The following is a 25,576-nucleotide window of genomic DNA, read 5'->3' as shown; positions in this document are numbered from 1 at the left end:
CCCACACACCCCAGATACTGCCACGGGGCGGGGGACAGCGATTGGGGCGGGACGAAGTGCAGGGTTTCTGGCCCCGGAACTACATTTCCCAGAAGCGTGTAACTCATCGGGGCCGGAACGTCATAGCGGGTCAGGTGCCCCGATGCTCTCTGGGAAACGTAGTACGCTGCCTGCTTGGCGCAAAGACGCCGGGGAGTAGTAGTTTGCGTCCATCCCGCGCAGGCGCACTTTCCCACGGCGACCGCTGGGTTGCTCCTTTGTTGTGGCCGTTGTCCTTTTGTGGGAGGCCGGTGGGCTCGCTCAAGTATCCGTCCGTCCATCGGTCTGTCTGTCCGTCCGCCCCGGAGCCAGATTGCTGGCCGCTTTCCGCGCCCACTGACTCCGGGTGCTCCGGGTAGCTGAGCCCCAGGCCTGCCTGGCCCCGCGCGTGGTCCCCGGGAGGAGTGTGTGACAGGCTGCGTGGGGCGCGGCGATGGGGCGTGCGCGCAGCCTGGGGTGCGGGGCTCCTGCTGAGCCTGCCTGGCCCCGACCTCGGCGGGGCGCAGGGCCAGTGTGACCTTGCAGCCAGGAGTGCACGCGCAACCCCGCGGGGCTCCCATACAGGCCGCTGTCCCTGAGCCCCAGGAGCAGGACCCTCTCTCTGAGCCTGGCCTGGGGCCCAGGAGGCTGCAGAGCTGCCCACGCCTCCGGGGGAAGCTGCCAAGGGCCGCCATGGAGACCCCTGCCCCGAAGCCCCAGGAGACAGGTACAATCGGCTTTTAGTCAGTGGGTCTGTGGGTTTGCAATTGAGACTGACCCTCAAGAGAGGTCAGGCTAGTTTCCCAGAAGCACCAGCAGAATCAGGCGTCCTGCCTCTTCACCGTGCAGAAGCCACTGTCTTGAATATGCTGATGAGAGGAAGGAAATGGCAATGTTTTTCCCTTTTAGTTGGAGTGCCTGACACTGAGTGGCAGAATTAACCCCTGATGCTGTATAAGATTGTGCCAGATATTGGGGCTCGCACCCCACTCCATCTGAGGGGGCGTTTCCTGACTCCTCTGATTCTCGCGGGTCCTGGGTCCCGGGGGTGGAGTGCCTGTGGGGTTCTGATGGCTATGGCTGAACAGCCCCCTTTACTCATTTCTCCTTCCCAGCTCTGTCCTCTCAGGACCCTGCGCTTCCTCTCAAAGAGATTCCAGAGAATAAGTTGGGTCAGGGGCTCCTGGCAGCCAGATCCGAGGTAAGTGGCTGTCTTTTCTTCCTCCTGAACATCCTTATGGAGAGGGTCCGCAGCTTCCTTCCCCTGCCCAGGATCTTCAGTCATTCAAGATCCACTACCCCTCGCCCCCGGCACCTCCCACCCTGGTCTGGGGGCTGCTGTTGTCTTCAGAAAGCCCTGGACAAGTGATGAGTTACATTTTTTAAAAAAAGAAAAGAAAAAAAAAAAGCAGCCTTGGGAACAGCTCCAGTTGAAGAGAGTCCAGGTGATGCCCCAGGGGTGCCCTCAAGACGAACGCCCCTTCCAGCTCCATTCGGTTTAACGGGTGGGTCAGTGGCCCGCACTGTGCCGGGAGCTCTGAAGAGTGGTTTTGGTGGAGCCCCAGCAAGTCGGTGACACGAGATCACTTTGCTTATCTCCACTTGAAGACGCAGGCAGTGTTTGTGGTGGTTGCTCCTTGTTTGGGGGGGTTTCTGGTGTAGAACCTGGCATGGAACAGCTGAAGGAGGGGCTGCGTTGCAGTGGGGGGTAAAGAGTGGCAGCAGGGGGTGCGCCTCTTTGGGCTTTTCCTCTGTACTGGGCCCCTGACATGGGGACTTCGTGGGAAACCTGGAGTTTTAGAGCATCTGGGAGCTCAGCGAGGGATGGACCCTGGGGCCACTTCTCCAGCTAAGCAGGGTCCAGGTCCGCCCTTTACAGAATTGGGGTTTTGTTCTACCACCTAAAATACCGCTGCTCATCACACTGTTTAGAAAGTTACAGTTGATAAGGAGAGTGTGGGGCGGCCTCTTCAGCTTTCTTTTGATTCGTGTTTATAGGGTTTATATTTCCCCATTCTTTCACTTTTTAAGTCTCTTTGTCTTCGTATTTAAAGTGGGTTTCTGAAGCTGGCATGTAGTTTGGTCTTACTTTTTAAATTCAGTTTGACCATCTCTAATTTTTAATTGGAGTTTGACCATTCATATTTCATTTAATTATGGGTATGGCTGGATTTACATCTGATATTTTGCCATGTGTTTTCTACCTGTCTTGTCTTTTTTTATTACTTTTTTTTTTTTAATTTTCTTAAATGTTTTCTCTTAAACACTTTTTTCAGGTACAGTTAACATTCAGTTTTATTGTATATCAGTTTCAGAAGTACAGCATAGTGACTTGACATTTATATAATTCAAGAAGTGCCCCCCCCACCCAATTAGGGCCCATACCCACCTGGTACCATACATAGTTATTACAATATTATTGACTATATTCCTTATGCTGCAGTTGACATTCTGTGACTATTTTGTAACTACCACTTGTATTTCTTACTCCCTTTTCACCCAGCCCCCCAACCCTCCCATCTGACAAGCCTCAGTCTGTTCTCTATCTATGAGTCTGCATCTGAAACTAATACAGAATAATATTGAATGTAAAAAATATTTTTTAAGTGAAATCATGGTATTTATCTTTCTCTGTCTAACCTATTTCACTTAGTGTAATACCCTCTAGGTCCATCCGTGCTGTCACAAATGGTAAGATTTTATTCTTTCTTATGGCTGAATAATAGTTCGTTGTGTACAGGTACTACATCTTCTTTATCCACTTGTCTATTGATGGGCACTTCGGTTGCTTCCATATCTTGGCTATTGTAAATAATGCTGCGATGAACATTAGGGTGCATATTTCTTTTCAAATTAGTGTTTTAGATTTCTTCGGATAAGTACCCAGAAGTAGAGTTGCTGGGTCATAAGGTAGTTATAGTTTTAATTTTTTGAGGAACCTCCATACTGTTTTCCACAGTGACTGCACCAATTTACAATCTTACCAACAATGCATGAGAGTTCCCTTTTCTCTACATCCTTACCAACACTTGTATGTTGATTTATTGGTAGCAGCCATTCTGACATACATGTGCGAAGTAATATATTGCTGTGGTTTTAATTTGCATTTCCCTGAAGATTAGTGATGTTGAGCATCTTTTCATATGTCTATTGACCATCTGTATGTCGTCTTTGGAGAAATGTCTATTCAAGCCCTCTGCCCATTTTTTAATTGAATCGTATGGGTTATTTTTTGTTTTTTGTTTTAGTTTTGTGTGTGTGTGTGTGTTAAGTTGCATGAGCTCTTTACCAATTTTGGATATTAACCCCTTATTGACTGTATCACTGACAAATATCTTTTCCCAATCAGTAAGTTTTCTTTGCTGTGCAAAATCTTTTTAGTTTGATGTAGTCCCAGATGTTTACTTTTCTTTTATTCCCTTGCCTGAGCATATATATCCAAAAAATATTACTGAGAGCAATGTCAGAGAGTTTACTGCCTGTATTTTTCTTCTAGGAGTTTATGGTTTCAGGTCTTACAGTTAAGTCTTTAATCCACTTTGAGTTTATGCTTGTATATGGTGTAAGAAGGTTGTCTAGCTTGATTTTTTTGCATGTATCTTTCCAGTTTTTCCAAAACCATTTATTGAGGAGATTGTCTATACCCTATTGTGTATTCTTGCCTTCTTTGTCATAGATTAATTAACCATATAGTCAAGGGTTTATTTCCAGGCTCTCTATTCTGTTCCCTTGATCTATGTGTTGGTTTTTATAGTATAGTTTGATATCAGGTAGCATGATACCTCCAAATTTATTCTTTTTCTTTTTTTTTAAGGATAGGGCATTTTGCATATTACCTCATTTATTTATGTGTTTGTTTACTTAGAGGGAAAGATGGGAGAAAGAGAAGAAAAGAAACATTCATGTGGGAGAGAAATATTGATTGGTTGCTTGTGGTACACACCCTGACCAGGGACTGAACCCTCAACCCAGGCATGTGCCCCGACAGGGAATGGAACCGCCAGTCTTTTGCTTTGCAGGATGATGCCTGACCAACTGAGCCATACCAGTTAGGGCCAAATTTATTCTTCTTTCCAAGATTGCTGTGGCTCTTCAGGGTTGTCTTGTGTCTTTTTTTATTCTATTTCTCCCTAAATGCCATCTTTTGGAAGTAAAAAAATAGTATTTTAATAGACTCTTACTTCCTCTGAATTTATGAACTTGTTTTTCCTTTTAGTCACTTCACTGGATGCTAGCTATTGTGAATTTTACTTTGTTGAGTGTGAGGGTATTTTTAATTTCTTTTATTTTTTTTAAGAGAAGGGGAAGGGAGGGAGAAAAGAGAGTGAGAAACATCAACGTGAAAGAGAAACATAGATCAGCTGCCTCTCGTATGCACTCCAACCGGGACCGAACCTGCCACCCAGGCCAGTGCCCTGACCAGAAGTCGAACTGGCGCACTTTCCCTTTGTGGGACGATGCCCAACCCACGGAGCCACACTCATCAGGGCTTGGACTTTCTTAAGGATTTCTGGGATTTGTTTGGGGATGCAATGTAATGACTTAGTATCAGTTTGATCCTTTAAGGCCCGCTTTTAGGTTTTGTTAAGGTGGGTGCAGAGAAGCCATCGTCTCAGGCTAATTTCGGCTCACCGCTGAGAGGGCATCTTTCTGGGGACTTGACTCAGCGCCTGCACAGCAGGAGGACGTTCCACCCTGGCTGAGTGGCGCACAACCCTTCCCAGCCCCTAGTGCGTTTTAGTGATTGCTCCGCCTACTTCCTCCTGGCGTTTCTTTCCCCTTGTTTGGGGTGGTTTGCTCCAGGCACGTGCCCAGCAGCCCTGTCAGTCTCAAGTGCGCCCACAGCTCTGAGCCTGTGCAGCTCCCTCCGCTCTGGCACTTCGCCCTGCAGAGTTTAGTCTCCTGCTCTCTCCAAACTTGGTCCTCTGTCCCGTCAACTCCAAAGACCACAGGCTCTGTCCGAGTTCCCTCCCCTGACACTGCAGGCTGGAAACTGGGTGCAGGCGGGAAGGTGGGGCGGTTGTAGGGCTCACTTTGTTTCCCGTCGCAGGAGGCTTCTCTGAATTGCTCCTTGCTTACTGTCTGGAAATCAACCATTGTTTCTTATGTTTTGCCCAGTTTACTGGTTGTTTCAAGTAAGAGAGCACATCTGGTTTCTGTTACCCTTTTGTGGCTGGAAGCAGAACAAGAAACCCGGGTTTTCCCAAGCTGCTGCTCAACTCTCCCTGCCTTTCATCTGTCCTGCCTCTCGCAGAATACAAATACCGTCACCTGGGCTAGATGACTTCTGACTCTGGTCACAGCGGCGCCTCCCACTGCTCCGACGTCCCTCACACTGTGGGAGCTCCCCCACACCCCGCTCCTCTGCATACTCAGCTCACTCTGCTGCCTCGCCCAACGCACCCCACCTCTGTGCCCCCGTCCGACCCCCACTGCAGTCTTCCCCTCCTCTAATGCCTGAGACAGCAGGTGTCCCTGTCAGGACTCTGGAGGCAGCGCAGGCTGCTGTTGCTTCGCTTCTCGTAGTGACAGGAGCAGGGTCTCCAACCTCCTGGCCTGCCCAGCCAGAGGGGTGCGAGACGGCCGCGAGGGGCTGGCCGGCCCTGGGCCCTTTCTTGTATTCAGCACTGGTCTGCTCGCAGCTCGTTTCATTCAATCTTCCCCGAGCCCTGAAGGCCCGGTGTTCTCACTTCATTCCCTGCGCAGAGAAGCTGAGGCTCAAGGAAGCTGAGTGGCCAGGCCAAGATGGGGAGGTCAGTTCCCGCTCCGCTTGGGTTTTCCTTCTTCATTGAAAAATAACTTAATTTACAAAAACTGTTTGCTGTGTGACAAGTTGGCAATCTGTTAATGATCTCCCTTCCCCGTACAGACAAGTCTCATTTCCCTGGGGCGGTCAGTGTCCTCAGCTTTGACATTTATTCTTCCACATCCCTTTGTTCACGTAAACAGACTCAGCCATGCACAGACATAGAGCTTAAACATGTTTCAAAAATGGAATCATATTGCGCACATTCCAGTGCTTCCCTTTGTCTTTATTGAGATATAATTCACACACCGTAAAATCCACACTTTCCAAGTACACAGTTGAGTGGTTTTTAGTATATTCACAAAGTAGTCCAACCATCACCCCCATCGATGTTAGAACATTTTCCTCACCCCAGAAAGAACCTCGATACCCATTAGCAGACACTCCCTGTCCCCGCCCCCTGCCCCGCCGCAGCCCTCAGCAACCACTACCGTACCTTGTATCTCTATTCGCTTATTCTGGGCATTTCATTCAAATGGGATCACGCACTATGTGGCCACCTTTGTCTGGCTTCCTTCACTTCCCATAGTGAACTGTGCTTTCCTTTGGATGGCTGCATCATCTTCTATGGTCTGCCCACATGCCTGGGCCCTAATTTAGGAAATCATTCTAACGCCGTGAGTTGGTTGGCTTTTGGTAAGCATGGCTCTGCAGTATCCAACCTCACGTTCGCTTCCTCCTGTGCAGGAACTCTCGTTCCTTTGGTTTAAACACCCAAAAGTATACAGCGGCTCCTACTCCTGCCAAAAGTGCTTTCTTGTTGCCAGGCTACCAAACTGGTTTCTCGGGTTTGAATTAGTTCTTTTCTGACAGGTAAAAAATGTTCCCTAATTTTTGTTTTGATTTACATTTTCCTGAGACAAATCACTTTTTTTTTTATAAGTCCATTGGAAATTTACACTTCTTCCTCCTTGAATGGCTTTTTCTTATTTTTAAATTTTTGAAACATTTAAAACAGAAAAATAATAACCTATGTATCTACTTTGCAAACTTAACAAATGTCTAAATTTTGTCATATTTGCTTCCAATCATTTAAAAACTAAACTATTGCAGGTAAAGGCAAAGCACTTGTGCCCTCTCCCCTCTCCGCCTCCTGCCTTCACCTGCCGGACAGTGTCAGAGGAGATGACCAACAACAAACACCAGAGGGCACTCACACGCAGGAGTAACACATTTAATCCTCACCGCAGTGCAAGGACAGGTGCTGTCAGCATCTCGAGTCACAAGCAGGCCACTGAGGTGCCCTTATGCCCACGTAGCTAGTGAGAGCAACAGCTGGGAGCCCCGCGCCTCCCCGCCACCCCTGCTGGGGCTGCCGTGCTCAGAGCCTGTGCCCTTACCTGCCAGACGGTGGAGCTAGAGGCACATCTGAGTATTTGTAAACTCCATGCGGTACTGTGGGTAGTTCTAGATGGTTCTGTGAGGCGCATCACAGTGGGTGTGTTTCCCTCAGTCTGCTTTTGTGCCCACTGCTGTGCTCTCGAGAGACCCCCAGGGGTCGGGTTTATCCGTCCGCCCTGCTCCTTTTCCCCGCCGCCCAGTCTGTTTCTGTCTGCGTCCCAATGGGCGTTCAGTCTGTCTCCGGGGTGTTCTCGGTCACTCCGGGCTGGGCAGGAATTCCACCGTGGACTCTCGAGGCCCCAGTAGCTCACCCTCTCAGCTTCACCAGAAATGCTAAAACGGATGCTTCCCCACCACACACCTGCCCAAAGGTGTCTCTCGTTTTTATTTTTCTTAGTGATTTGTCAGCACTCCGTGCAGAAAATGTAAACTTTCGTGGAGCGAATGTAAATCTTCTCTTCATGGCTTCTGGGTTTCCTGTCTTGGGTCTGCCACCCAAGGCCTCACAGAATTGTCCCCAGATGTCTCGTGTTTAGATCCTTGCTCCATCTGGAGCCGCACCTTCTGTGGTATGAAGAGTGGTTTAATCTTTCTTTCTTTCTATGTTGACATTTGTCTGTGCTTGGGCTGTCGTAACAAAATGCCATCGACTGGGCAGCTGAAACAGCAGAAGCTTCCTTCCCACAGCTTGGGGGCCCGAAGGCCAGCGGTGAGGCCCTCTTCCCGCTGGCAGGTGGCTGCCTCTCCGCGGACCCCACACGGCCTCCCCTCCGTGCACATTGTAGACCGATCGCTGTTGTCCTCTTCGCACAAGCACACAGTCCTGTTGGGCCAGGGCCCACACATGACGCCATGTAACCTCAGTTACCTCCTAAGGACCCATCTTCAGATCACATTGGGGGTTAGGGCTTTCACATACAAATTTCAGGGAGACGCAGTTCATATTGATAACTATTTATTGATCACAGCAATATTGATAACTTTAAAAGTATAAGCCACTTCTAGACCTAAAGGTCAAAACCACTGCGACCTGGGACCCCCCACCTTGCTGACTGCCTGGTGAGCACCTGGCAGGCATGTGGCCTCTTCTCGGGGCGTGACAGCCTATGCCCATCGCCTGGCTCTGGGTGCTGATGTGGATCCGGAGCTTCCCGAGGAATCGGTCGGCCCTGGGAGCTTGGCCCCACACCAGACACCCCCCGGCAAATGTTTACGAGGTACGAGCCAGGTTTCCTGCCCTTGGTTTCTTCTTCGCCTTATGTCCAACTTCACTACACCCTAACCGCAGTCTGAGCCAGGCTTCCAGAGCACCAGCGTCTCTGAGGAGAGAGCAGTTAGTCAGCAGCGGCTTAGAAAGCAGCCCGCCTACCCCTGCTGCCCGTAGTCAGAGCCCTGGTGGGCTTCGAGAGCTCATTTTCTGACAGGGTGGGACCCAGAGCGGGGTTGGAACTTGCTGGGTGTAGAGTCTGTCAGGGGTGACGGCTTGGGGGCTCCAGAGGGGGTGAGGAGCCCCAGACAGAAGAGCCTAGGAACTGAGGGCAGAGGTACAAAGGGAGTCATTGGGGGCATTTGTGACACTTGGGACCAGAGTGACCATGAGGGTGGAAGGGTCACCCTGCAATCAGTGGCCGGCATCGGAGGGCGGCGGGAGCAGGACAGGGTGGGATGGGCCTGGGGAGGGCGGAGGAGCAGGAGGTGGGAGCGGCAGGCAGGCGGCAGCACTTGGAAGGGCTCCCCTGGTTGCGGAGGCACAGAACTTGCGGACAAGTACAGGGTTTCCTTCCTTAGGGTGTGACAGTGACTTTCTGTCTTGGGCCAAGTCCTTCTGCAGTGGTGAGATTGGAACAGGGTTTCTGGGTTCTTTGTGTTATTCTGTCAAGTTCGCTGAGTATGGCCCTGGCTGGGTGGCTCGGTTGGTTGGAGCATCATCCCATACACCAAAAAGCTGTGGGTTCGATTTGCAGTCAGGGCACATACCTAGGTTGTGGGTTTGATCCCCAGTTGGGGCTCATGAGGGAGGCAACCAATCAATGTTCAAAAAAAAAAAAAAAAAAAGTTCTGAGTATGACCTCCTTGACCCTGGTAAGAATGGCCTCTCACCCAGAACTCGTCACAGCGGCTTTCCGTGCTCGCAGAATGTGCGCCTGGGCTGCCGGGTGGCCGGCCCTTCTGGTTCAGAAGGCCAGGTCCAAACGGCGATTCCTGGCCCAGCTGTGTTGTGTGTGTCTGTACGACAGATGGTGTCTGCACACAACCTTCCACACTCAGGAGACGGTCACCGGGGTTAACGCTTAACTCCCTTGGAAGCTTGAATGCCATCGGAGTTACTCCCATCCTGGGTGACTGAGGACATGTGTGTCATCCCAGGAATCGGTGACTTTCAAGGATGTGGCTGTGGACTTCACCCAGGAGGAGTGGGGCCAGCTGGACTCTCCTCAGAGGGCCCTGTACCGGGACGTGATGCTGGAGAACTACCAGAACCTTCTCGCCCTGGGTAAGGTGGCTCCCTGAGGCTCGGGGTCTGTGGCTGGGCACCTTACCACACGGGCATTCCTGGGTCTCCCTTCAGCACCAGTACCGACTGGGGCCGGGCTCAGCAGCATGTGGGGGTTGTGGCCTGTGTGCCCCAGGCCCTTGTGGCAGGGCTTTGCGGTGCCGCTGGCATCCTTGCCTGGAGGAGTGGCTGGTCACCAGGCGAACCAGAACGGGTGGGCGGAGGTGGGTAGGGTCCGGGGAGCCCAGCCCACCCTGGGGCTTTCCAAGGGAGACGGAGGCGGGGGTGTGTCCATCCCCGTGGGTTCCTCAGCGTGCCCGCCTCAGCCTGGTTTCCCATTCTGAGACCCCCATCCCCGGGGACGGCGCACACCTCTCCGTGCCAGCCCGCGCCTTGCCGAGGACTGCCCTGTCCTGTCAGCTGGCCCTGGAGAGCCGCAGCACACAGAGCCATACCGCCGCCTCCCCACATGCAGGGCCCCCGGTCTGCAAGCCAGATGTGATCTCCCATCTGGAACGAGGCGAAGAGCCGTGGCAGGTGCCCAGAGAAGTCCCCAGAGGGGCTCGTGCAGGTGAGAGGGGGTGCAGTAGAGGCATCTGGAGCCCCCGCCCCAGCGCCCCTCCTACCTCCCCACGTGGCCCCCCATCACAGCCTGCTTTCCTTCCACAGCCCCTTGCCCCGCTCCATCTGCGCCTGCTCAGCCCCCTCTAGACCGCCCCCCCCCAGTACACCCAGGGGGCGTGGCCGTGAGCCAGAGGCTGTGCTGGGAGCGCAGCAGGAGGAGGCCAAGACCGCTGCCTTCTGTTGGCTGGAGGCAGGAGTGACTTCTACATGTACAGAAATACTTAACAAGTGGCGGCCCTCAGATGGCACCAAGAGAAATGAAGCAGGACAGGAGAGGGAGTGTGTGTGTGGGACTGGGGCCGGTTTGCTCCTGGAGGACAGGGCAGAGCGGCCTGAGGGCGGGGAGAGCAGGGAGACAGTGCGCGGAGGCGGCTCCAGGGGAGGCGTCCCTTCCGGACATGACCCTGGCAGAGGCTCATTTAGCTTCTAAAGGGACGCGTGTACATCTCAGGGGCAGAGAATGCATTTAATGTTAATTAATATGTCAATTTCTAAAGGAAACGCTGAGAGAGGTGGGGTGAGGGAGTTCTTTTTCCCCTTTGAACAAGGGACACTTTAAATTTAAATTTAATTGTTGTTTTTGGACTTACATTTGTCCAGGCCAGTGCTGACCTGGCTCTGACACACAACAATCTTTTGGTTGATGTTTCAGCAAGTGAGTCGTATCCATGAGCCCTGCACCTTTCCTAACCTCCTGCTCTTTTTGGAATTCCTTTTAGGGGTTCCTTTTGCTGTTTTTCTCCCCTTCCCTCTTACCAGCTTGTTTGCCTGTGTCTCTGCTTTCAAGCTCCCTCGCTCCGTTAGCCTCCGCTCTCTTTTCTGTGCTCCTGCGCCCTCCGCGGCAGGTCTCCCCTCGGTTCCAGGGCCACGCCTCCACCTGCTCACAGGAGATTGCACTTCCGCTTCTTGCAGGGTGGGAGCCCAGGCCTGGGGGACAGAAGGACTTGTGTCGGCGGCAGCAGGGCCTCTGCAGAGAAGAGCCTTCCCAGGAGTCAACTGCGGAGGGGCTGGCGAGGTCCAGTCTCCACAGCCGCGGGCCAGGCGCCGGGTGGGCCTGGGAGGGCCCCTTGGCGGCTCCGTCCAGAGGCGAGGCTGCGCTCTGGAGCTGTGCGCCCGCCGGCTGTGGGGAGGTTCCCACAGAGGGGCGCTGGCAGGGACAGGAAGCGTCGGGGGAGGCGTTTCCCCGCAGGTGCACCCTCTTCGCCCAGCAGAGCCAAGGAGCCCTCGTTCCTGCATTCGGAGAGGCTCCCGACAGACACGCCGACAGTGTCCCGTCCAGCGAGGCTGGGAGTCAGCAGCGGAGAACGTGCGCCGGGAGGAGGGACTGCAAGCCCAGCGAACTGGGAAAGCCTCCGCCCGCAGCTGAGCGCCAGAGTGCTGGCCCCGGGGCGGGGCTGTTTGCGTGTGGCCAGTGTGGGAAGGCCTTCCATCAGAGCTCGTCCCTCACCCTGCACCAGCGGTGGCATGCGCGGGAGAAGGCCTACCGGTGTAACGAGTGCGGCAAGGCCTTCACCTGGAGGACCAACCTCATCGAGCACCAGAGGATCCACACGGGCGAGAAGCCCTTCCTCTGCGGCGAGTGTGGGAAGGCCTTCAGCTGCCACTCGTCACTGAACGTGCACCACAGGATTCACACAGGCGAGAGGCCCTACAAGTGTAACGCCTGCGAGAAGGCCTTCAGCTGCAGCTCACTCCTGAACATGCACCTCCGCGTCCACACCGGGGAGAAGCCCTACAAGTGCAGCGAGTGCGGGAAGGCCTTCAACCAGAGGACGCACCTGACCCGGCACCACAGAATCCACACGGGAGAGAAGCCGTATAAGTGTGACGAGTGCGGGAAGGCCTTCACATGCCACTCATCCCTGACCGTGCACGAGAAAATCCACAACGGAGACAAGCCATTTAAATGCAACAACTGCGCAAAGGCCTTCAATAACCGTTCACGCCTCACCCTCCACCAGAGGATTCACACCGGAGAGAAACCCTTCAAGTGCGGCGATTGTGGGAAGGGCTTCAGCTGCCACTCCTACCTGGTCGTGCACCAGAGGATCCACAGCGGGGAGAAGCCCTTCAAGTGCAACGAGTGTGGGAAGGCCTTCAGCTCCCACTCCTACCTCATTGTGCACCAGAGGATCCACACAGGGGAGAAGCCCTTTGACTGCAGTCGGTGCTGGAAGGCCTTCAGCTGCCACTCATCCCTCATCGTGCATCAGCGGATCCACACTGGAGAGAAGCCCTATAAATGCAGCCAGTGCGGCAAAGCCTTCAGCCAGAATCACTGTCTGATTAAACATCAGAAAATCCACTCCGGGGAGAAGTCATTTAAATGTAATGAATGTGGTGAGATGTTCAACTGGAGCGCCCACCTCACTGAACACCAGAGAATGCACAGAGAAGAGAAGCCCTTCGCCATCCAGTTCAACAAGCATTTGCTGGACACGTACTATGTTCCCAGCAGCCTGCTGGACGCGGGTGGCATGGGCGTGAGCGGCATGGACCCCATAAACTCACTGGACATGGCAGAGCTCCTGTGTGTGGTTCAGCCCTCGGCCAGTAGGAACTTCCCCCTGGGCAGCAAGCCTGGAAATTAACACGTCATCTGGCCTCTTCCCCCGGGTGAAGGGGGAGAGAACACTGGCTCGGAGGTACGTGCTGCCGCAGACACCCTCTTAATAGTGGCCATCCCCTCCCGGGGAAGGGGTACCCTGTTAGGAGTGGAGAGCTGAGTGCCGTTTGAGGATGGCCCGCGGTCCTGTTTCCTTTGATGGGTTTGGAAGTCACCGACCAGGGGAATCGCTATTTCCTGCAGACAGAAGGGTATGTCAGTCATTGCGTCCTCAGACAGGTTCCTGGCGTGATTTCAATCAGGAATTTCGTCTGTGAACTGGTATGTTTAAAGTAATAGGAAGAATTTGTAAAAACCAGAATTATGAACAGTATTACCTCCAAGCGAACATTCATGTATTCCTGGAGGGGAGAGTAACCTTGGATGGAGGGAGTTTGGGAAAAAGTGGATTTCCTAGACTCACCTCACTTAAGTGGCTCTCCTACAGAGTCACTTGGTAGAGGTGGCACCAATGTCACAGGAGCACAGACCAGCATCAGAGTAGCCAGGTCCTGACGGGCCAACGTCACGCCTGGCCGCCTGGCCACCACGCGTGGTGGGACTGGGAGCACGTAGGCGGGGCCCGGCGCATCCACGGAAGGTGGGTGCGTGTCGGGGGAGGTGTGCCTAGAAGCGCCCCTTCACCCCAGGCTGGGGCTGCTGGAGGTCTCCCCAGGCACCATGCAGCTCAGCTCATCTGCACCCCCGCCCCCCGAGGGCAAAGCACCTCCACGGAGACCGTCCCCCACTCCCCGCAGGGACAGGAAGATGGCCTTCATCTGGGATTCATGTTCTCTACTCAGTTCTAAGCAAGTACAAGATGCCTTCTCAGTGGTAATACTTTACATTTGTATAGAGCGCTATATAGTTTATGAAATGCTTTTTAGTATACTTTTTAAATTATGGGGGCAAAATAACCACATTTCAGAAAATGTGGAATAAAGGAGAGAAAACATCCATAATTCTTAATAAAGCTGCATTTCTCACTTTGATACTTCTCCTTTTTTTCATACTGCATTTTTACATCACTTTAAATATAGTAGATAGTATCCCTTTAATCTTTTTTCCACTTTGCTGTGTAGAAGAATGTTTTCCCAAGTGACTGCACTGTCTTTGGAGGCGTAACTCGACGTGGAAGCCAGTCTTCTATGAGATATTCTTTTGTTGGGTGTCGTGATTATTCCCATGTGTTCTTACTATTATAAATCATTCTTCATGGAGCATTTTTTGCATTATACATCTTTAGCATTTTCTTAGAGTAGGTTTCTAGAAGTGAAAATTTGAGATGAAGGAAATGAACTGCCTAAGGAATCACCTCAGGATGCTTTTGATTGTGTGTTTGCAAAGCAATACCATTTCATTGTGAAGAAACCAACCTGCAGCGCCGGTTGGAGCGTGGGGCGCACATCCCCTCCACGGACCCAGGCGCTGTTCAGAGCCGGGTGTCAGGTGTCCAGGCGATCTTCGTTCAGGGCGTGGTGACGACGCAGTGGTGACCCTGGGCCTCGGCAGCTCCGTTGCCTCCCTCCAGAGTGCCCGGGAGCTGGCCTGGCATTACGCAGAGCCCAGGGCCACGCCACGAGAGTCATGGGCCCTCCCACACAGGTGTGCGGGCTTGGCACATACGTTTCCTATCTTTGTGACTGCGTTTTTTATGTACAGAGGTTTTCAAATTCTGTTTAATAAGATCTATTTGACTTTTTTCCTTTATATTTTTCTTTGGCTCTTGGAAAACCTCTTCCTTAAGTCCTTCTTTTTGTTCCATATTTTACAGTTAACACTTAAATCCTCCATCTATTTGGGATGTGAAATTCAAGAGCCGTGCATCATTCTTGAATTGCTTTCCTCACTGTTTATAGACCTGTCTTTTCTGTTATTGTAGCTCCATAATTCACTTCCACATATGGTAAGACCAGGACCACATTTTGAGTAGTTTTTTAAAAGCTCTTTTATCTGTTGTTCCATGTGAACCAGGAATCATTTTCTCAGAACTTCTTCATTCCCCCGGATATTTCATTGGGATTTTGATTAGAATTGACTAGTTATGAAAAATTAAGTTCCATATAATATTGCCTTTACATCAAAGAATGTGGTAGATAACTGTTCCTTTAAATCTACCTCTAACCATCAGAAAAGTTTTACATTTTTCTTCATAAATGTTCTTATATTTATTCTTAAGTTCATTACAATTTTGTGGGGTTTGAAAATTGAGCCTTTCTATTATAAGATGTATAGGATAACTATTGATCGTATATGTCTTCTTGTATATTTGTTTTATACCTAGTAACGTTACTGAATTATTCTAAGGTCTCTAACAGCTTCTCAGTGTTTTGGATTTTCTAGGTATACAGTCATATCAGCTGGAAATAAAATCTTGCCTCTCCTTTCCATATAGATAACCTTTTATTTCATTTTTGGGGGGCGGGTTAAATCATGTTATCAGGGGCCTTGCGGGGGTTGAAGGGCTGGGAGGACGAGAGCCGATGCCCTCTGCCCAGCCGCGACCTCACCTCCCGAGCTTCAAAGCTGCCGAAAAAGCTATTTCATTTCTTTTTAAAACCCACGATGGCCAGCACTTAGCAGAGCATCACTCAGTGTTGGTGGCAGTGGTCTTCTGTGGCAGATGTGTGTCCACCTCAAGGCACTTTGGCCTCTAAAGTTGCAGCTGGGGTGGCCACATGGCCCAATGCTGACCCATGAAGCTCCAGTGGAGGCCTGCCAGCAATTTTGACAAAGTCTTTGCTTTCCTGATTGGAAAACTGTTCCTTCCTGTTCCCCTTCTCCTTCCTGCCTGGAACTTATATGCAAATGCCCAAGGGTGTAGCAGCCGTCTTGCAACCATGAGACAACTGAGGACAAAAGCATAGTGAAATGGAAAAGTAGGACCTTGGATGATTTTTGAGCAGCTGCTCTAGCCAAGCCACCAGTTCAACTCCCTGAATTCTTGCTACGTAAGAAAAATAAAGAGTTTCAGTCCATTTGTCACTCCTCACAGTGGGTCTGTTCCTCACTGACACAGCATCTGGGTCTGTATTCTGACTTGAAGGGAGACAGAGCTAGTGTGTCACTGTTAGGAAAATGCCAACCTTCTCCATAACTGATTGTTTATCACATTAATAAACTATAGGCCTAGTTTGCGAAGGCTTTGAAAACCCAGGATTTAATGCTGAATTTGACCAAACACCTTCTTGGCATACCTCAGAAATGATTATATGGGTTTCCTTTCTTGTTATGGAGATAGAGTTGGATTTATAAAGAGATTTTCTACTGCATCACATTTGTGTTATTGGAGTAAAGCCCATTTAGCAATGGTGCACTAATGAAACAACTGCGTATGGACTTGCTTTCCTAGAGCTTGGTGTGTAACAAGCAGAGCTGCCCAACAACCCAAGATTTCACCCTGGTTTGGCCTGGAAATAAACCACCTAGACTGTACCTGGGAGGAAGGGTCATGCCAAATCCTTAGTGTCTAGACTTCATCAATAGGCTTGTCCTTCCTCTTTGCTCAAAAACTAAATAGAATAAAATAAAAAATGAAGTGTGGGTGGGGGCCTCCCCCAGAACATGGCAGGGTGGCTGGGAAGATCCCCTTATACACGGGGCACCCGCAGGGGACGCACCAGATGCAGTCATATCCTAGATGACAAGGCAGGATGGGCTTTTATCTGAATCGTTGAAATGACAGACATGTTCCTTTTGTAGTCAGTACAATTGTCATTTTCCACTTAGACCAGTGACGTACGGGGTCCGTCACTCCCCATGGCACTGCTCCAGAATAACCCTGCTGTTCCTGTCCGGACCGAAGCTGGACCAACAGGAGCAGGAGGGAGGGTCAGGAGCACATGGATCGCCCCAGCCAGGCCCACTCCCAGGGTTCCGGGGCTTGGGCGCAAACCACGTGTCAGCCAGTTTGTCTCCAGGTAGGTCGTGCCAGAGGGGGCCATGAGCACAAACTAGAAGGTGAGAGGTAGGCAGTGGGCCCGCGTCTCGCCTCCCTCCCCCCCGCAGCCGAGGGCAGAGCAGGGGGGCTTCCGGCACCAGTGGCTTCGCCTTGTCCAGAGGTCAAAGCGCATGTGTGCTAGTTAGGATGGGGTGAGGGGTGAGGTTTGGGATTTAGGAAAGAGGGCGAGGGCTAGGGTGTCTAGAGGTTAGGGTTGGAATTAGGATGGGCTATTTTTTGTGCCTTGAACACCTGCTGGAGTGAAAAGAAAGGTGAGCGCTGGCCTGTGAGTGCGGGGCAGGTGGAAGCTGTGCGCCCTCTTCCCACTCCCGCACGCCGTGTGATCGCTAACCGAGGGCTACAGATAAGCAGGCCAGGCTGCACGTCCCAACGGAAAGGTAATTCAGAGTCGGGATCCCGGAGGCCCAAAGGTGCCCAGCACCCTTTTCATATTCTGATTATAACATCGATTCTTCCAATAAAATTTTGAATTTCCAGTTGAGTCAAGTCAGAAATGTCTGTTTCTGGTTCAGTTCCCTCCCCTGGTAGGATCGTTCTAGGGGCAGGCGTGTCAGGGGTCCTCTCCCGCCGCCCACGGTGGGGAGCCGCCTCCTGCAGGGAGTTGGTCAGGCGGCTAGGGTTAGGTCGCACCCCCATGGCGATGACTGCTTACGGCTTTGGGGGCCTGTGACAAAGCCGAGAGCGGACTCCTTGTAGCGTGTTTGCTGCAGCAGCAGCACCGAAGAGGACCCGTGGTCTCTGTCGGTCTGTTTCACAGTGGTCGCCTTCAGCTTACAGTGCGCCCAACCGCCTCAGGCCCGATGGTTCACTGGAGGGATTCACAGGACTCAGAAACGGTTACAGCTTGTTACCATCAAAGGACACAGATTCAAACGTGCAAAGGAAAAAGGCACAAGGGGGCAACAACCAGGAGAGACCAGGCACACACTCCCAGGTGTCCCCTCCCCATGGAGTTGCCTGGGGTCATGTTAACTCTCAGCAACAGAGTGTGATGTCCCAAGTGAAGGGCCGTGACTGAGGAGCTCTCCAAGGCTCGGTGTCCAGCGTTCTCACTGGGGGTTCACCCCAGGGGTTGCAGCAACCGTGTGACTGGCCCCAGCCTTTGAGACTCCAGCCCTCACTTCCGCCTCCCACCCCAGAGCAAAAGGAGGCCTTCACACCGAATCACAATCCTAAACGAAACTAAGCTGGTCAGACTGAGGCACACAAGCACTCGTACCTGTAGAGCAGCCCAGAGGCTCAGAGGAGACCTGGAAACAGGCCTGTCTTTGGAATGTGTATGGTTTGAGCACCCAGGTCTGCTGAGTCCCTCAGAGACCCCGTGTCCTTTGCCCTTTAGGAGGACCCGGCGGAAAACATTTCAGGTCATTTGCCTTAAGTGTTGCTGCCACTGGACACCTTGCACATTTTCACTTAGGCTGTGACTCAGAATCTCCATACAGCAGAGGTGTGGGCGGCAGAGGCAGCTGCAAAGGCATTTAGGCTTTGGAGGGTCCCAATGAGCCATCTGTTCTTTAGAGTATGGACCTCAGCATGTCGCCTGGTTACTGGTGGTCTTCACACAACCGCCACCCAATGGCCCCGTATTGCATAGGGTATCCGTCTTCCCCGGATGTCCTATGGAATGAGGGTCACTCCTGGTTGAGACACATAACTAACACTCATGGAGTAAAAGACCTTCCCCTCACCTCTTATGCTGATAAGGGGACCCCAATCTTGTACTCTCCCCACAAAGTGACTCAGGTCATGACAAAGGCTCAGCAGGGACCAGCGAGCGGAACACAGCTCAGCACCACTCACAGGCAAAGTCACCCAGGAAGTGGGGAACCAATTCACTCACCACAGACCGAAGCTTGCACTCTGTGACCAAGAGCAAGGAAAAAAGATCTCAGAAGACGACCGTCCCTCCCTGGCTGGGTATCTCAGTTGGCTGGAGCATCGTCCCGATACGCCAAGGTTGCGGGTCCGATCCCTGGTGAGGGCACATGCAAGAACCAACCAATGAATGCATAAATAAATGGAACAATAAGTCCGTGTTTACCTCTCTGTATACATAAAAAAATCAATAAATAAAATTTAAAAGAAAAAAATCTTTCTTCTTAATATTGGCTTTGCCAAATTGGATGCTGAGGACTTTCTCAAGTCATTAAAATTATTAATGTGGCCCAATGTATGTTAAAACAGGGGCTTGCAGGATGGGACCCATTACTCACAATGTATTAAAAGAAGGGTGCTTATCCCTCCTGTGTTTCCATTTAACAGCTGTTTGGCCTGTTTTTCAACCCAGAAAGGACAAGAGGCACCTCATGGTGAATTCCTACAACTTTAACCAGTGGCGCATTAAGGACCCATCCCTAACAAACTGAAAGGATGAAGGCCATCCAACCTTCCAGGGGCCAATATTCTGTTGTTATAATTTGGCCAATATATTCTTTGCAGCCTTTATTGCAACAGCCTCTCACCTCTCAGTCTTTACTCACGTTCACTTTTCTTGTTCTGTTTTTTAAAAGATTTTATTTATTTTTAGACAGAGGGGAAGGGAGGCAGAAAGAGAGGGAGAGAAACATCAGTGTGTGGTTGCCTCTCGCACGCCCCTTACTGGGGACCTGGCCTGCAACGCAAGCGTGTGCCCTGACTGGGAACTGAACTGTCAGCCCTTTGGTTTGCAGGCTGGCGCTCAGTCCACTGAGCCACACCAGCCAGAGCTCAGTTTCTTTTTCTTTAGTTTATATATTATGTATTTTCATTGTGATAAAATATGCATAACATAAAATTTCTATTTTAACCATTTTAAAATGTACAACTTGTCAGAATAAGTTTGCATTGTTATGCAACCATCAGCGCTATGGCTCTAGGACTTTTTCATTTTGCAAAACTGAAACTCTGTGCCCACTAATCGCTCACTCCCTGTTCCACCCACTTCCCAGCCCCCTCAGCCTCCATTCTACTCTCTATCTCCAGGAATTTGCGTCTGGCTTCTTTCGTTTAGCATAATGGCCCTCTGGGTTCATCCATGTTGTAGCCTGTGTCAGAATTTCCTTCCTATGGCCTATCACATTCACTCTTAAAAAAATGTTTTTCCCAATCCGCAGCTGAGATATGTTTATTGGTTTGGTTTTAGAGAGAGAAAAAGGGAGAGACAGAAAAACATGGACATGAGAAACATCGATCGGTTGCCTCCTATACACACTCCAACCAGGGATGGGTCCCACAACCTAGGTATGTGCCCTGATGGGGAATTGGACCCACAATCTTTGGTGTATGTGTTGATGCTCCAACCAACTGAGCCACTCAGCCAGGCTGCGTTCACTCCTGAAGGAGCACAACACTCCGTTACTTGATTGCCCGTGGGTAGCACACCCCTATGCCTGCAGAATCTCGAGGGGGGAGTCAGCAGTCATTTTTGCACAGAGCACAGAGACAGAATGGGCTATCGTCCCACGTAAGGTAGAAAACTCTGTGCGTCAGTGAAATTCCTACACAGCAACAGGTTCACACCGCGCCCATGTTGATCCACCTTGTGCCTCAGGTTATAGAGCACCCACATCAGGCAGACGTTATCATTCAGCCTTCTGGTTTCTCTCACCTGGGTATGTCCACTTCGGGGGATAATCTAGGCCTTGGACATCGCATCCCACGGGGTTGGTCCCATCTGGCAACAGGAGAGCGGTATCTCAGCTGTGCTGTCGCTCACACTTATTTAGGCTCTTGACTGCGCTGCCACATCTAACCACTAGATGGCACCATTGTCCCATTTCCACCGGTGGACAACCGATTCGGAAGTGTTGAAGGCAGTTCTGTTTGGCTGTTCTCAACACACTAGGGAGCCCGGTACAGGAGGTGCGCATGTACTGAGAATGTCCACTGTTAGGTCTCTTGACTTATGCTAACATCTCCCCTCTCAACATGCATGTCAGACCATTAATAAAAAGCCGCTGGAAGCCACCAAGATGTCCTTCAGTAGGGGAGTGGGCAGTAAACTGGTACATCAAGACAACAGAATATTATTCATTGCTAAAAAGAAATGAGCTATCAAGCCATAGAAAGACATTGAAGAGGCTTAAGTGCATATTACTAAACGAAAGAAGCCAAACTGGAAAGACTGCATACTGTATAGTTCCAACTACATGGCGTTCTGGAAGGCAACACTATGGACAGTAAAAAGATCAGTGGTCACCAGGGGTTAGCGGGGAGGGAGGGATGAACAGTCAGAGCAGAGAGGGTTTTCAGGGCAGTGAAACTGCTCTGTGTGGTACTCTGACCATGGACACATGTCATTGTGCACTTGTCCAAACCACAGAACGTACACTGCCAAGGGGCGGGGCCTAATGTGAACTACGGGCTTCGGGTGGTCAGCATGTGTCACCGCAGCTTATGGACTGTAACAAATGTCCCACTTGGTGGGGGATGTCAGCGCGGGGCGGCTGAGATGCAGGGAGTATATGGGGACTCTCTGTACCTTCTGATCACTTTTGCTATGACCCTAAAATTTTTCTAAAAAAAAAAAAATAAAGCCTTTAAAAAAAAAATAAAGTAAACCAAGGTGGAAAGGAAAAAGCTCTGAAAAAATTTGACCAGGAAAATACAAACTTTAGTCTGTTGTGGTATAATGAAAACTGAAGGTCTAAAGTTTGTGTTTTGTCTTCCTATTAAACCGTATTCTACCACTTAGCTTTGGCCTTGGTCTTGGAAGGCCAAAAAGCTGAACATCTGATTCAATATAATTTCAGGTGTCCCTGAATTCCTGACTGAAAGTTCCATATTGCAAGAGATTACTGTTGACTCTAATCAGCTGAACCCTATCAACAATACTCTCAGGCATGTCAGCTGATGCTTTTAATAATTGAATATTCACTTTGACAAATAAGTGAATATTAAAATTTAATTTGAAGTGGAAAAAACAAGCCCCTGGAATGTCTCACATGAGGATGTATACAACAGGCAATCGGGGGCGATCAAACCCCCATCAGCAGCCTCCTCTGTTGCCCACTGCGCCCCTCACTGTCGCCGCACAGCTACTGACATTTCCATGACCCCTGAATCAACAGCTGCTCCAGGTCCAGGAGTCAGCCCAAGGTCATTACAAACCTAATGGGGCTATTGACCTCCTTCTAACCAACTTCTTTTTGTCATTGTTGTTGTGTTAAAATACACATAACAGCCCTGGCTGGGTAGCTCAACTGGTTAGAGCATCGTCCCTATTCACCAAGGTCACGGGTTCAATCCTTGGTCAGGGCACATACAAGAATCAACCAATGGTCCTGGCTGGGTAGCTCAGTTAGTTGGAGCATTGTCCTCATATCAAAAGGTTGCCAGTTCGGCCCTGGCTGGTGCGGCTCAGTGGACTGAGCACCGGCCTGTGAACGAAACAGTTGGCTGGTTTGATTCCCGGTCAGGACACATGCCTGGGTTGTGGTCCAGGTACCCAGTTGGGGGCATGTGAGAGGCAACCAGTCAACGTATCTCTTGCATGCTGATGTTTCTCTCCCTCTCTTTCTCCCTCCCTTCCCCTCCCTCTAAAAGTAAATTTTAAAAAAGGTTGCAGGTTTGATCCTTGGTTAGGGCACAGATGTAGGTTGTGGGTTCATGTGTGGGAGGCAACCAATCAATATTTCTGTCTCACATCAATTTTCTCTCTCTCTCAAATCAATAAAAATATATCCTTGGGTGATGATAAAGAAAAAAAGCATCAGTAAATGCATAAATAAGTGGAACAACAAATTGATGTTCTCCTTCCTTCCCTTCCTCTCTCTAAAACCAATAAATAAGAAATTTCAAAAATACACATGACATAAAATTTACCACCCTCAAAGAGAATCAAAACCAAATTCTTGCCATGTAATGGTGAACAAGAGCCCAGAGCACAGGACCAGAGCGGGGCTGCCTGTGGGCCCAGGATGGCCAGGCGGGAGTGGCGCACGAGACCTCCGACCTCTGACCTCCGGGAGGCCCGCTGCCTGGAGGGGGTGACCGGGACCCAGAGGCAAGGTTCAGTCCACACAGTCGGTGCTCCAGAACCGCGGGGGAAGCACAGAAGACACTTAGGGAGAGGATTTTATTCAGGGCAGGGCAAGAGGAAGAAAGTTTACTAACGAGGAACGTCTGCAAGGAAAGGAAGGGCTTGGGTTATGCTAGAGCAGGGTAAACAAGGGAGCCCTAGAAAGGGTGAGGGCAAAGCAGTCATTTAGGATGGGCCATTTCGCAGAGCACAGAACGGGGTTGGGGGGATCTTTCAATCATTGTTGCTTTTCCTGAGCCTGGGGCTCCGGAAAAATCGCAGCATCGCCAGCTTCTGCGCGCTGGGTGGATTGTGTGTGTGTTTCCACTGTGTGTGTCTGTCTTGGTGCTCTGTGTGGCTGGCAGTGTGCCTGTGTGTGTGCAGGGTGTGTGCAGAACTCGTATCTGGGTTTCTAGTGGAGCGTGTGTGTGTGCACTTCAGGGTGAGGGCCCGCCGCCGCATGTAGTTGGGACGGGTGGGCTATGTGTGGCTGTGCAGGCTGGCCATGTGTCCCTGTGTTTCTGTTTGTTGTCAGGTGTGTGTGTGTGTTTCCTGGTGTGTCTGCCTCTGTTTCTCTGTGTCAGGTGACATGTGTGTTTATAAGGTATGTGTCTCAGTGTTTCTATGGATCCGTGGGGTGTGTGTCCACTGGGGTGTCTCTGCTGAGGGGTGTATGTGACTGCAGAACGAGAGCCTCTCAGTGCTTCTGTGGGTCTGGGTGTATGTGTGTGTTGCAGCGTCGCGTCTGTATGGTGGTTTCCCTGTGGCCTATGCTGTGTGTGTGCGCGCATCTGTCTCGGTGTTTTGGTACGTGGTGGCACATGGCATGTCTTGTGGAGGGAGTTTTTCCTCCTGCTCTCTGCCTCAGCTGGAGTGTGTGTGTGTGTGTGTGTGTGTGTGTGTGTGTGTGTGTGTGGCAGGGTAAGAGTGCCTCTTGTGTTCTTGGGGGCTGATTGTACGTTTATGTTTGTGGCAGTGCGTGGCTCTCTCGATGTTCGGTTCTTTCGGTGTGTGTACGGAGTCGTGTTTCAGTGCGGTGGACTGTGTGTTTGCGTTGGAGAGGGAGTGTTCCTTTGGGTCTGGTAGTACGTGTGGGTGCGCTGCCGTGAGTGTGTCAGTCCGTGTTTTTGTGTTCTGCTGGTGTGTTTTGTGTTGCGGTGGGTGTCTCTCAGTGTTCCTGCGAGTCTGGCCTTGCGTGTGTGTCACTCTGTCTGTGTGTGTGTGAGCTGTGTTCCTGTTTGGAAACTGGCCGGGCTCAGGCCGCTCCAGTCCCACATTCCTCCCGCTCCTTTGTGCTCTGTGCTACAAAAAATATTTGCGTTTTCCACGACTCATAATTTTTCCTCCTCAATCGCTACCAGATGTGGGTCCTGTGGTCCCCGTCCCCATGGCAACAGAGGTTCCAGCAGCCGCGGTTCCTTTTTGTGGCGCCTGCCCCGGGAGCTGGCACTGCTGCAGGCCCGAGGGGGCAGGGAGAGAATGCATGTCAGACAGCGGGGGTTTTGAGGGGTCCCAGCAGCTCCCTCCCCAGAGGGCTACCCACAGCATCCTTGGGCGGGGGCTTCTCTGCCTGGCCCCTGTCTGGCCTCTGGGCCACAGCCTCTGACCCACGGGGAGGCAAGTGGCAGGGACTGGCAGCCCAATATTCAGGAGGTGCCCCTCCTCTTCTGGGAGGCACCCACACAGAGCGGTTCCTGAAGGCTGGGATCTGGGGCACCTGGAAGCCTCCCCAGGCACGGGGAAGATAGACCCCAGGAAAGGCCTGGTTAATGGGACCACTGCTGGTCCAGGCTGGGGGGAGAGGGAGAGCCAGAGCTAATGAGGGGTGAGGGGTCAGGAGCCAGAGTGTGGTGAGCGCTGGTGCTGGAGGGGAGGGGGCGCAGCCAGAGCGTGGCCTGAGCCACTGCATTGCCCACCCCTACCCCGCAGTCACTGCCCTGCCCTCGCTGCGCCCAGCTGGGCATCGGCCCCGCCTGGAGGACTTAGAGCCTGTGTTCTCAGCCTCAGCAGCCACCATGGCCTGGTGCCTGAAAGGATCAGAGGCCAGCCAGCCGCAGGGCCACGGCTGGGAGGGTGCCCAGCTGGCCCAAGGGAAGCAGCGAGTCCTGGAGACATGGAGCCCGGGTGCTGCCTAATGAGGCCAGATGCAAGGACTGTGTTCGTGCAAGCCCGGCCAGATGTCCTGCCCGTGACATGAGGCCTTCCCCATTCAGGTGGCTGAGTCCCTGTATGGGTCACTGAAGGTGACCTCAATGTGGCATCCAACCACAGGACCAGAGAATTGCTAGGTGAGAAGGTGAGATCCCCGAGATGCCAGCGCTGGTCAGGCTCGTGTGGTGCTGTGGCCCGTAGGGTGGAGTGGGAGATGATGGGTGACTCCCGGCAGAATCTCCTCATCAAAATTGCTGGGCATCAAAAGATGGGGAAGGGGCCCAAGAGGCAGAGGAAGGAAGACAGGAGGGGCCCAGATGGATGGGGACAGTGGGAGCCACAGGAAAATAAGGCTCTATAGCTCAGGAAAGTCATTGGGAGGCCTGCCCAAGCCAGAAGCTGTGAAGACTCTGGGAGATAAAAGGCCAGATAGAGGGCCAGTCCAGCACAGGGGGCTGCCTTTGAGGCCAGCAAGGGCTCTGGGCCAGGCCAGCTCCCCTCCCTCTCCCTCCACCACCCGCGGACCAGCAGGGTGGGTGAGTTTCCGGCTGAGGACAAGGAGCCTATTGAGTCGGACA

At 51.6% G+C, this 25,576-nt stretch overlaps 1 protein-coding gene across 1 annotated transcript; it reads left to right on the top strand.

Moving 5' to 3' along the window:
- Positions 1-287: 287 nt before the first annotated feature.
- On the top strand, positions 288-13,794 carry ZNF74 (zinc finger protein 74). The gene is made up of 5 exons (XM_054592823.1): positions 288-745; positions 1,134-1,219; positions 9,533-9,659; positions 10,135-10,230; positions 11,196-13,794. The coding sequence occupies exons 1-5, from the start codon at positions 712-714 to the stop codon at positions 12,872-12,874; spliced, it is 2,022 nt and encodes a 673-aa protein (XP_054448798.1). The 5' UTR covers positions 288-711; the 3' UTR covers positions 12,875-13,794.
- The last annotated feature ends 11,782 nt before the right edge of the window (positions 13,795-25,576 follow it).

The sequence above is a fragment of the Pteronotus mesoamericanus genome, unplaced genomic scaffold (assembly GCF_021234165.1).
Source record: "Pteronotus mesoamericanus isolate MK-2021 breed Mesoamerican mustached bat unplaced genomic scaffold, CSHL_Meso_final scaffold_371, whole genome shotgun sequence".
NCBI lineage: Eukaryota > Metazoa > Chordata > Mammalia > Chiroptera > Mormoopidae > Pteronotus > Pteronotus mesoamericanus.
The sequence above is the reverse complement of the archived record's forward strand: the minus strand, read 5'-3'. Positions and strand labels throughout refer to the sequence as shown.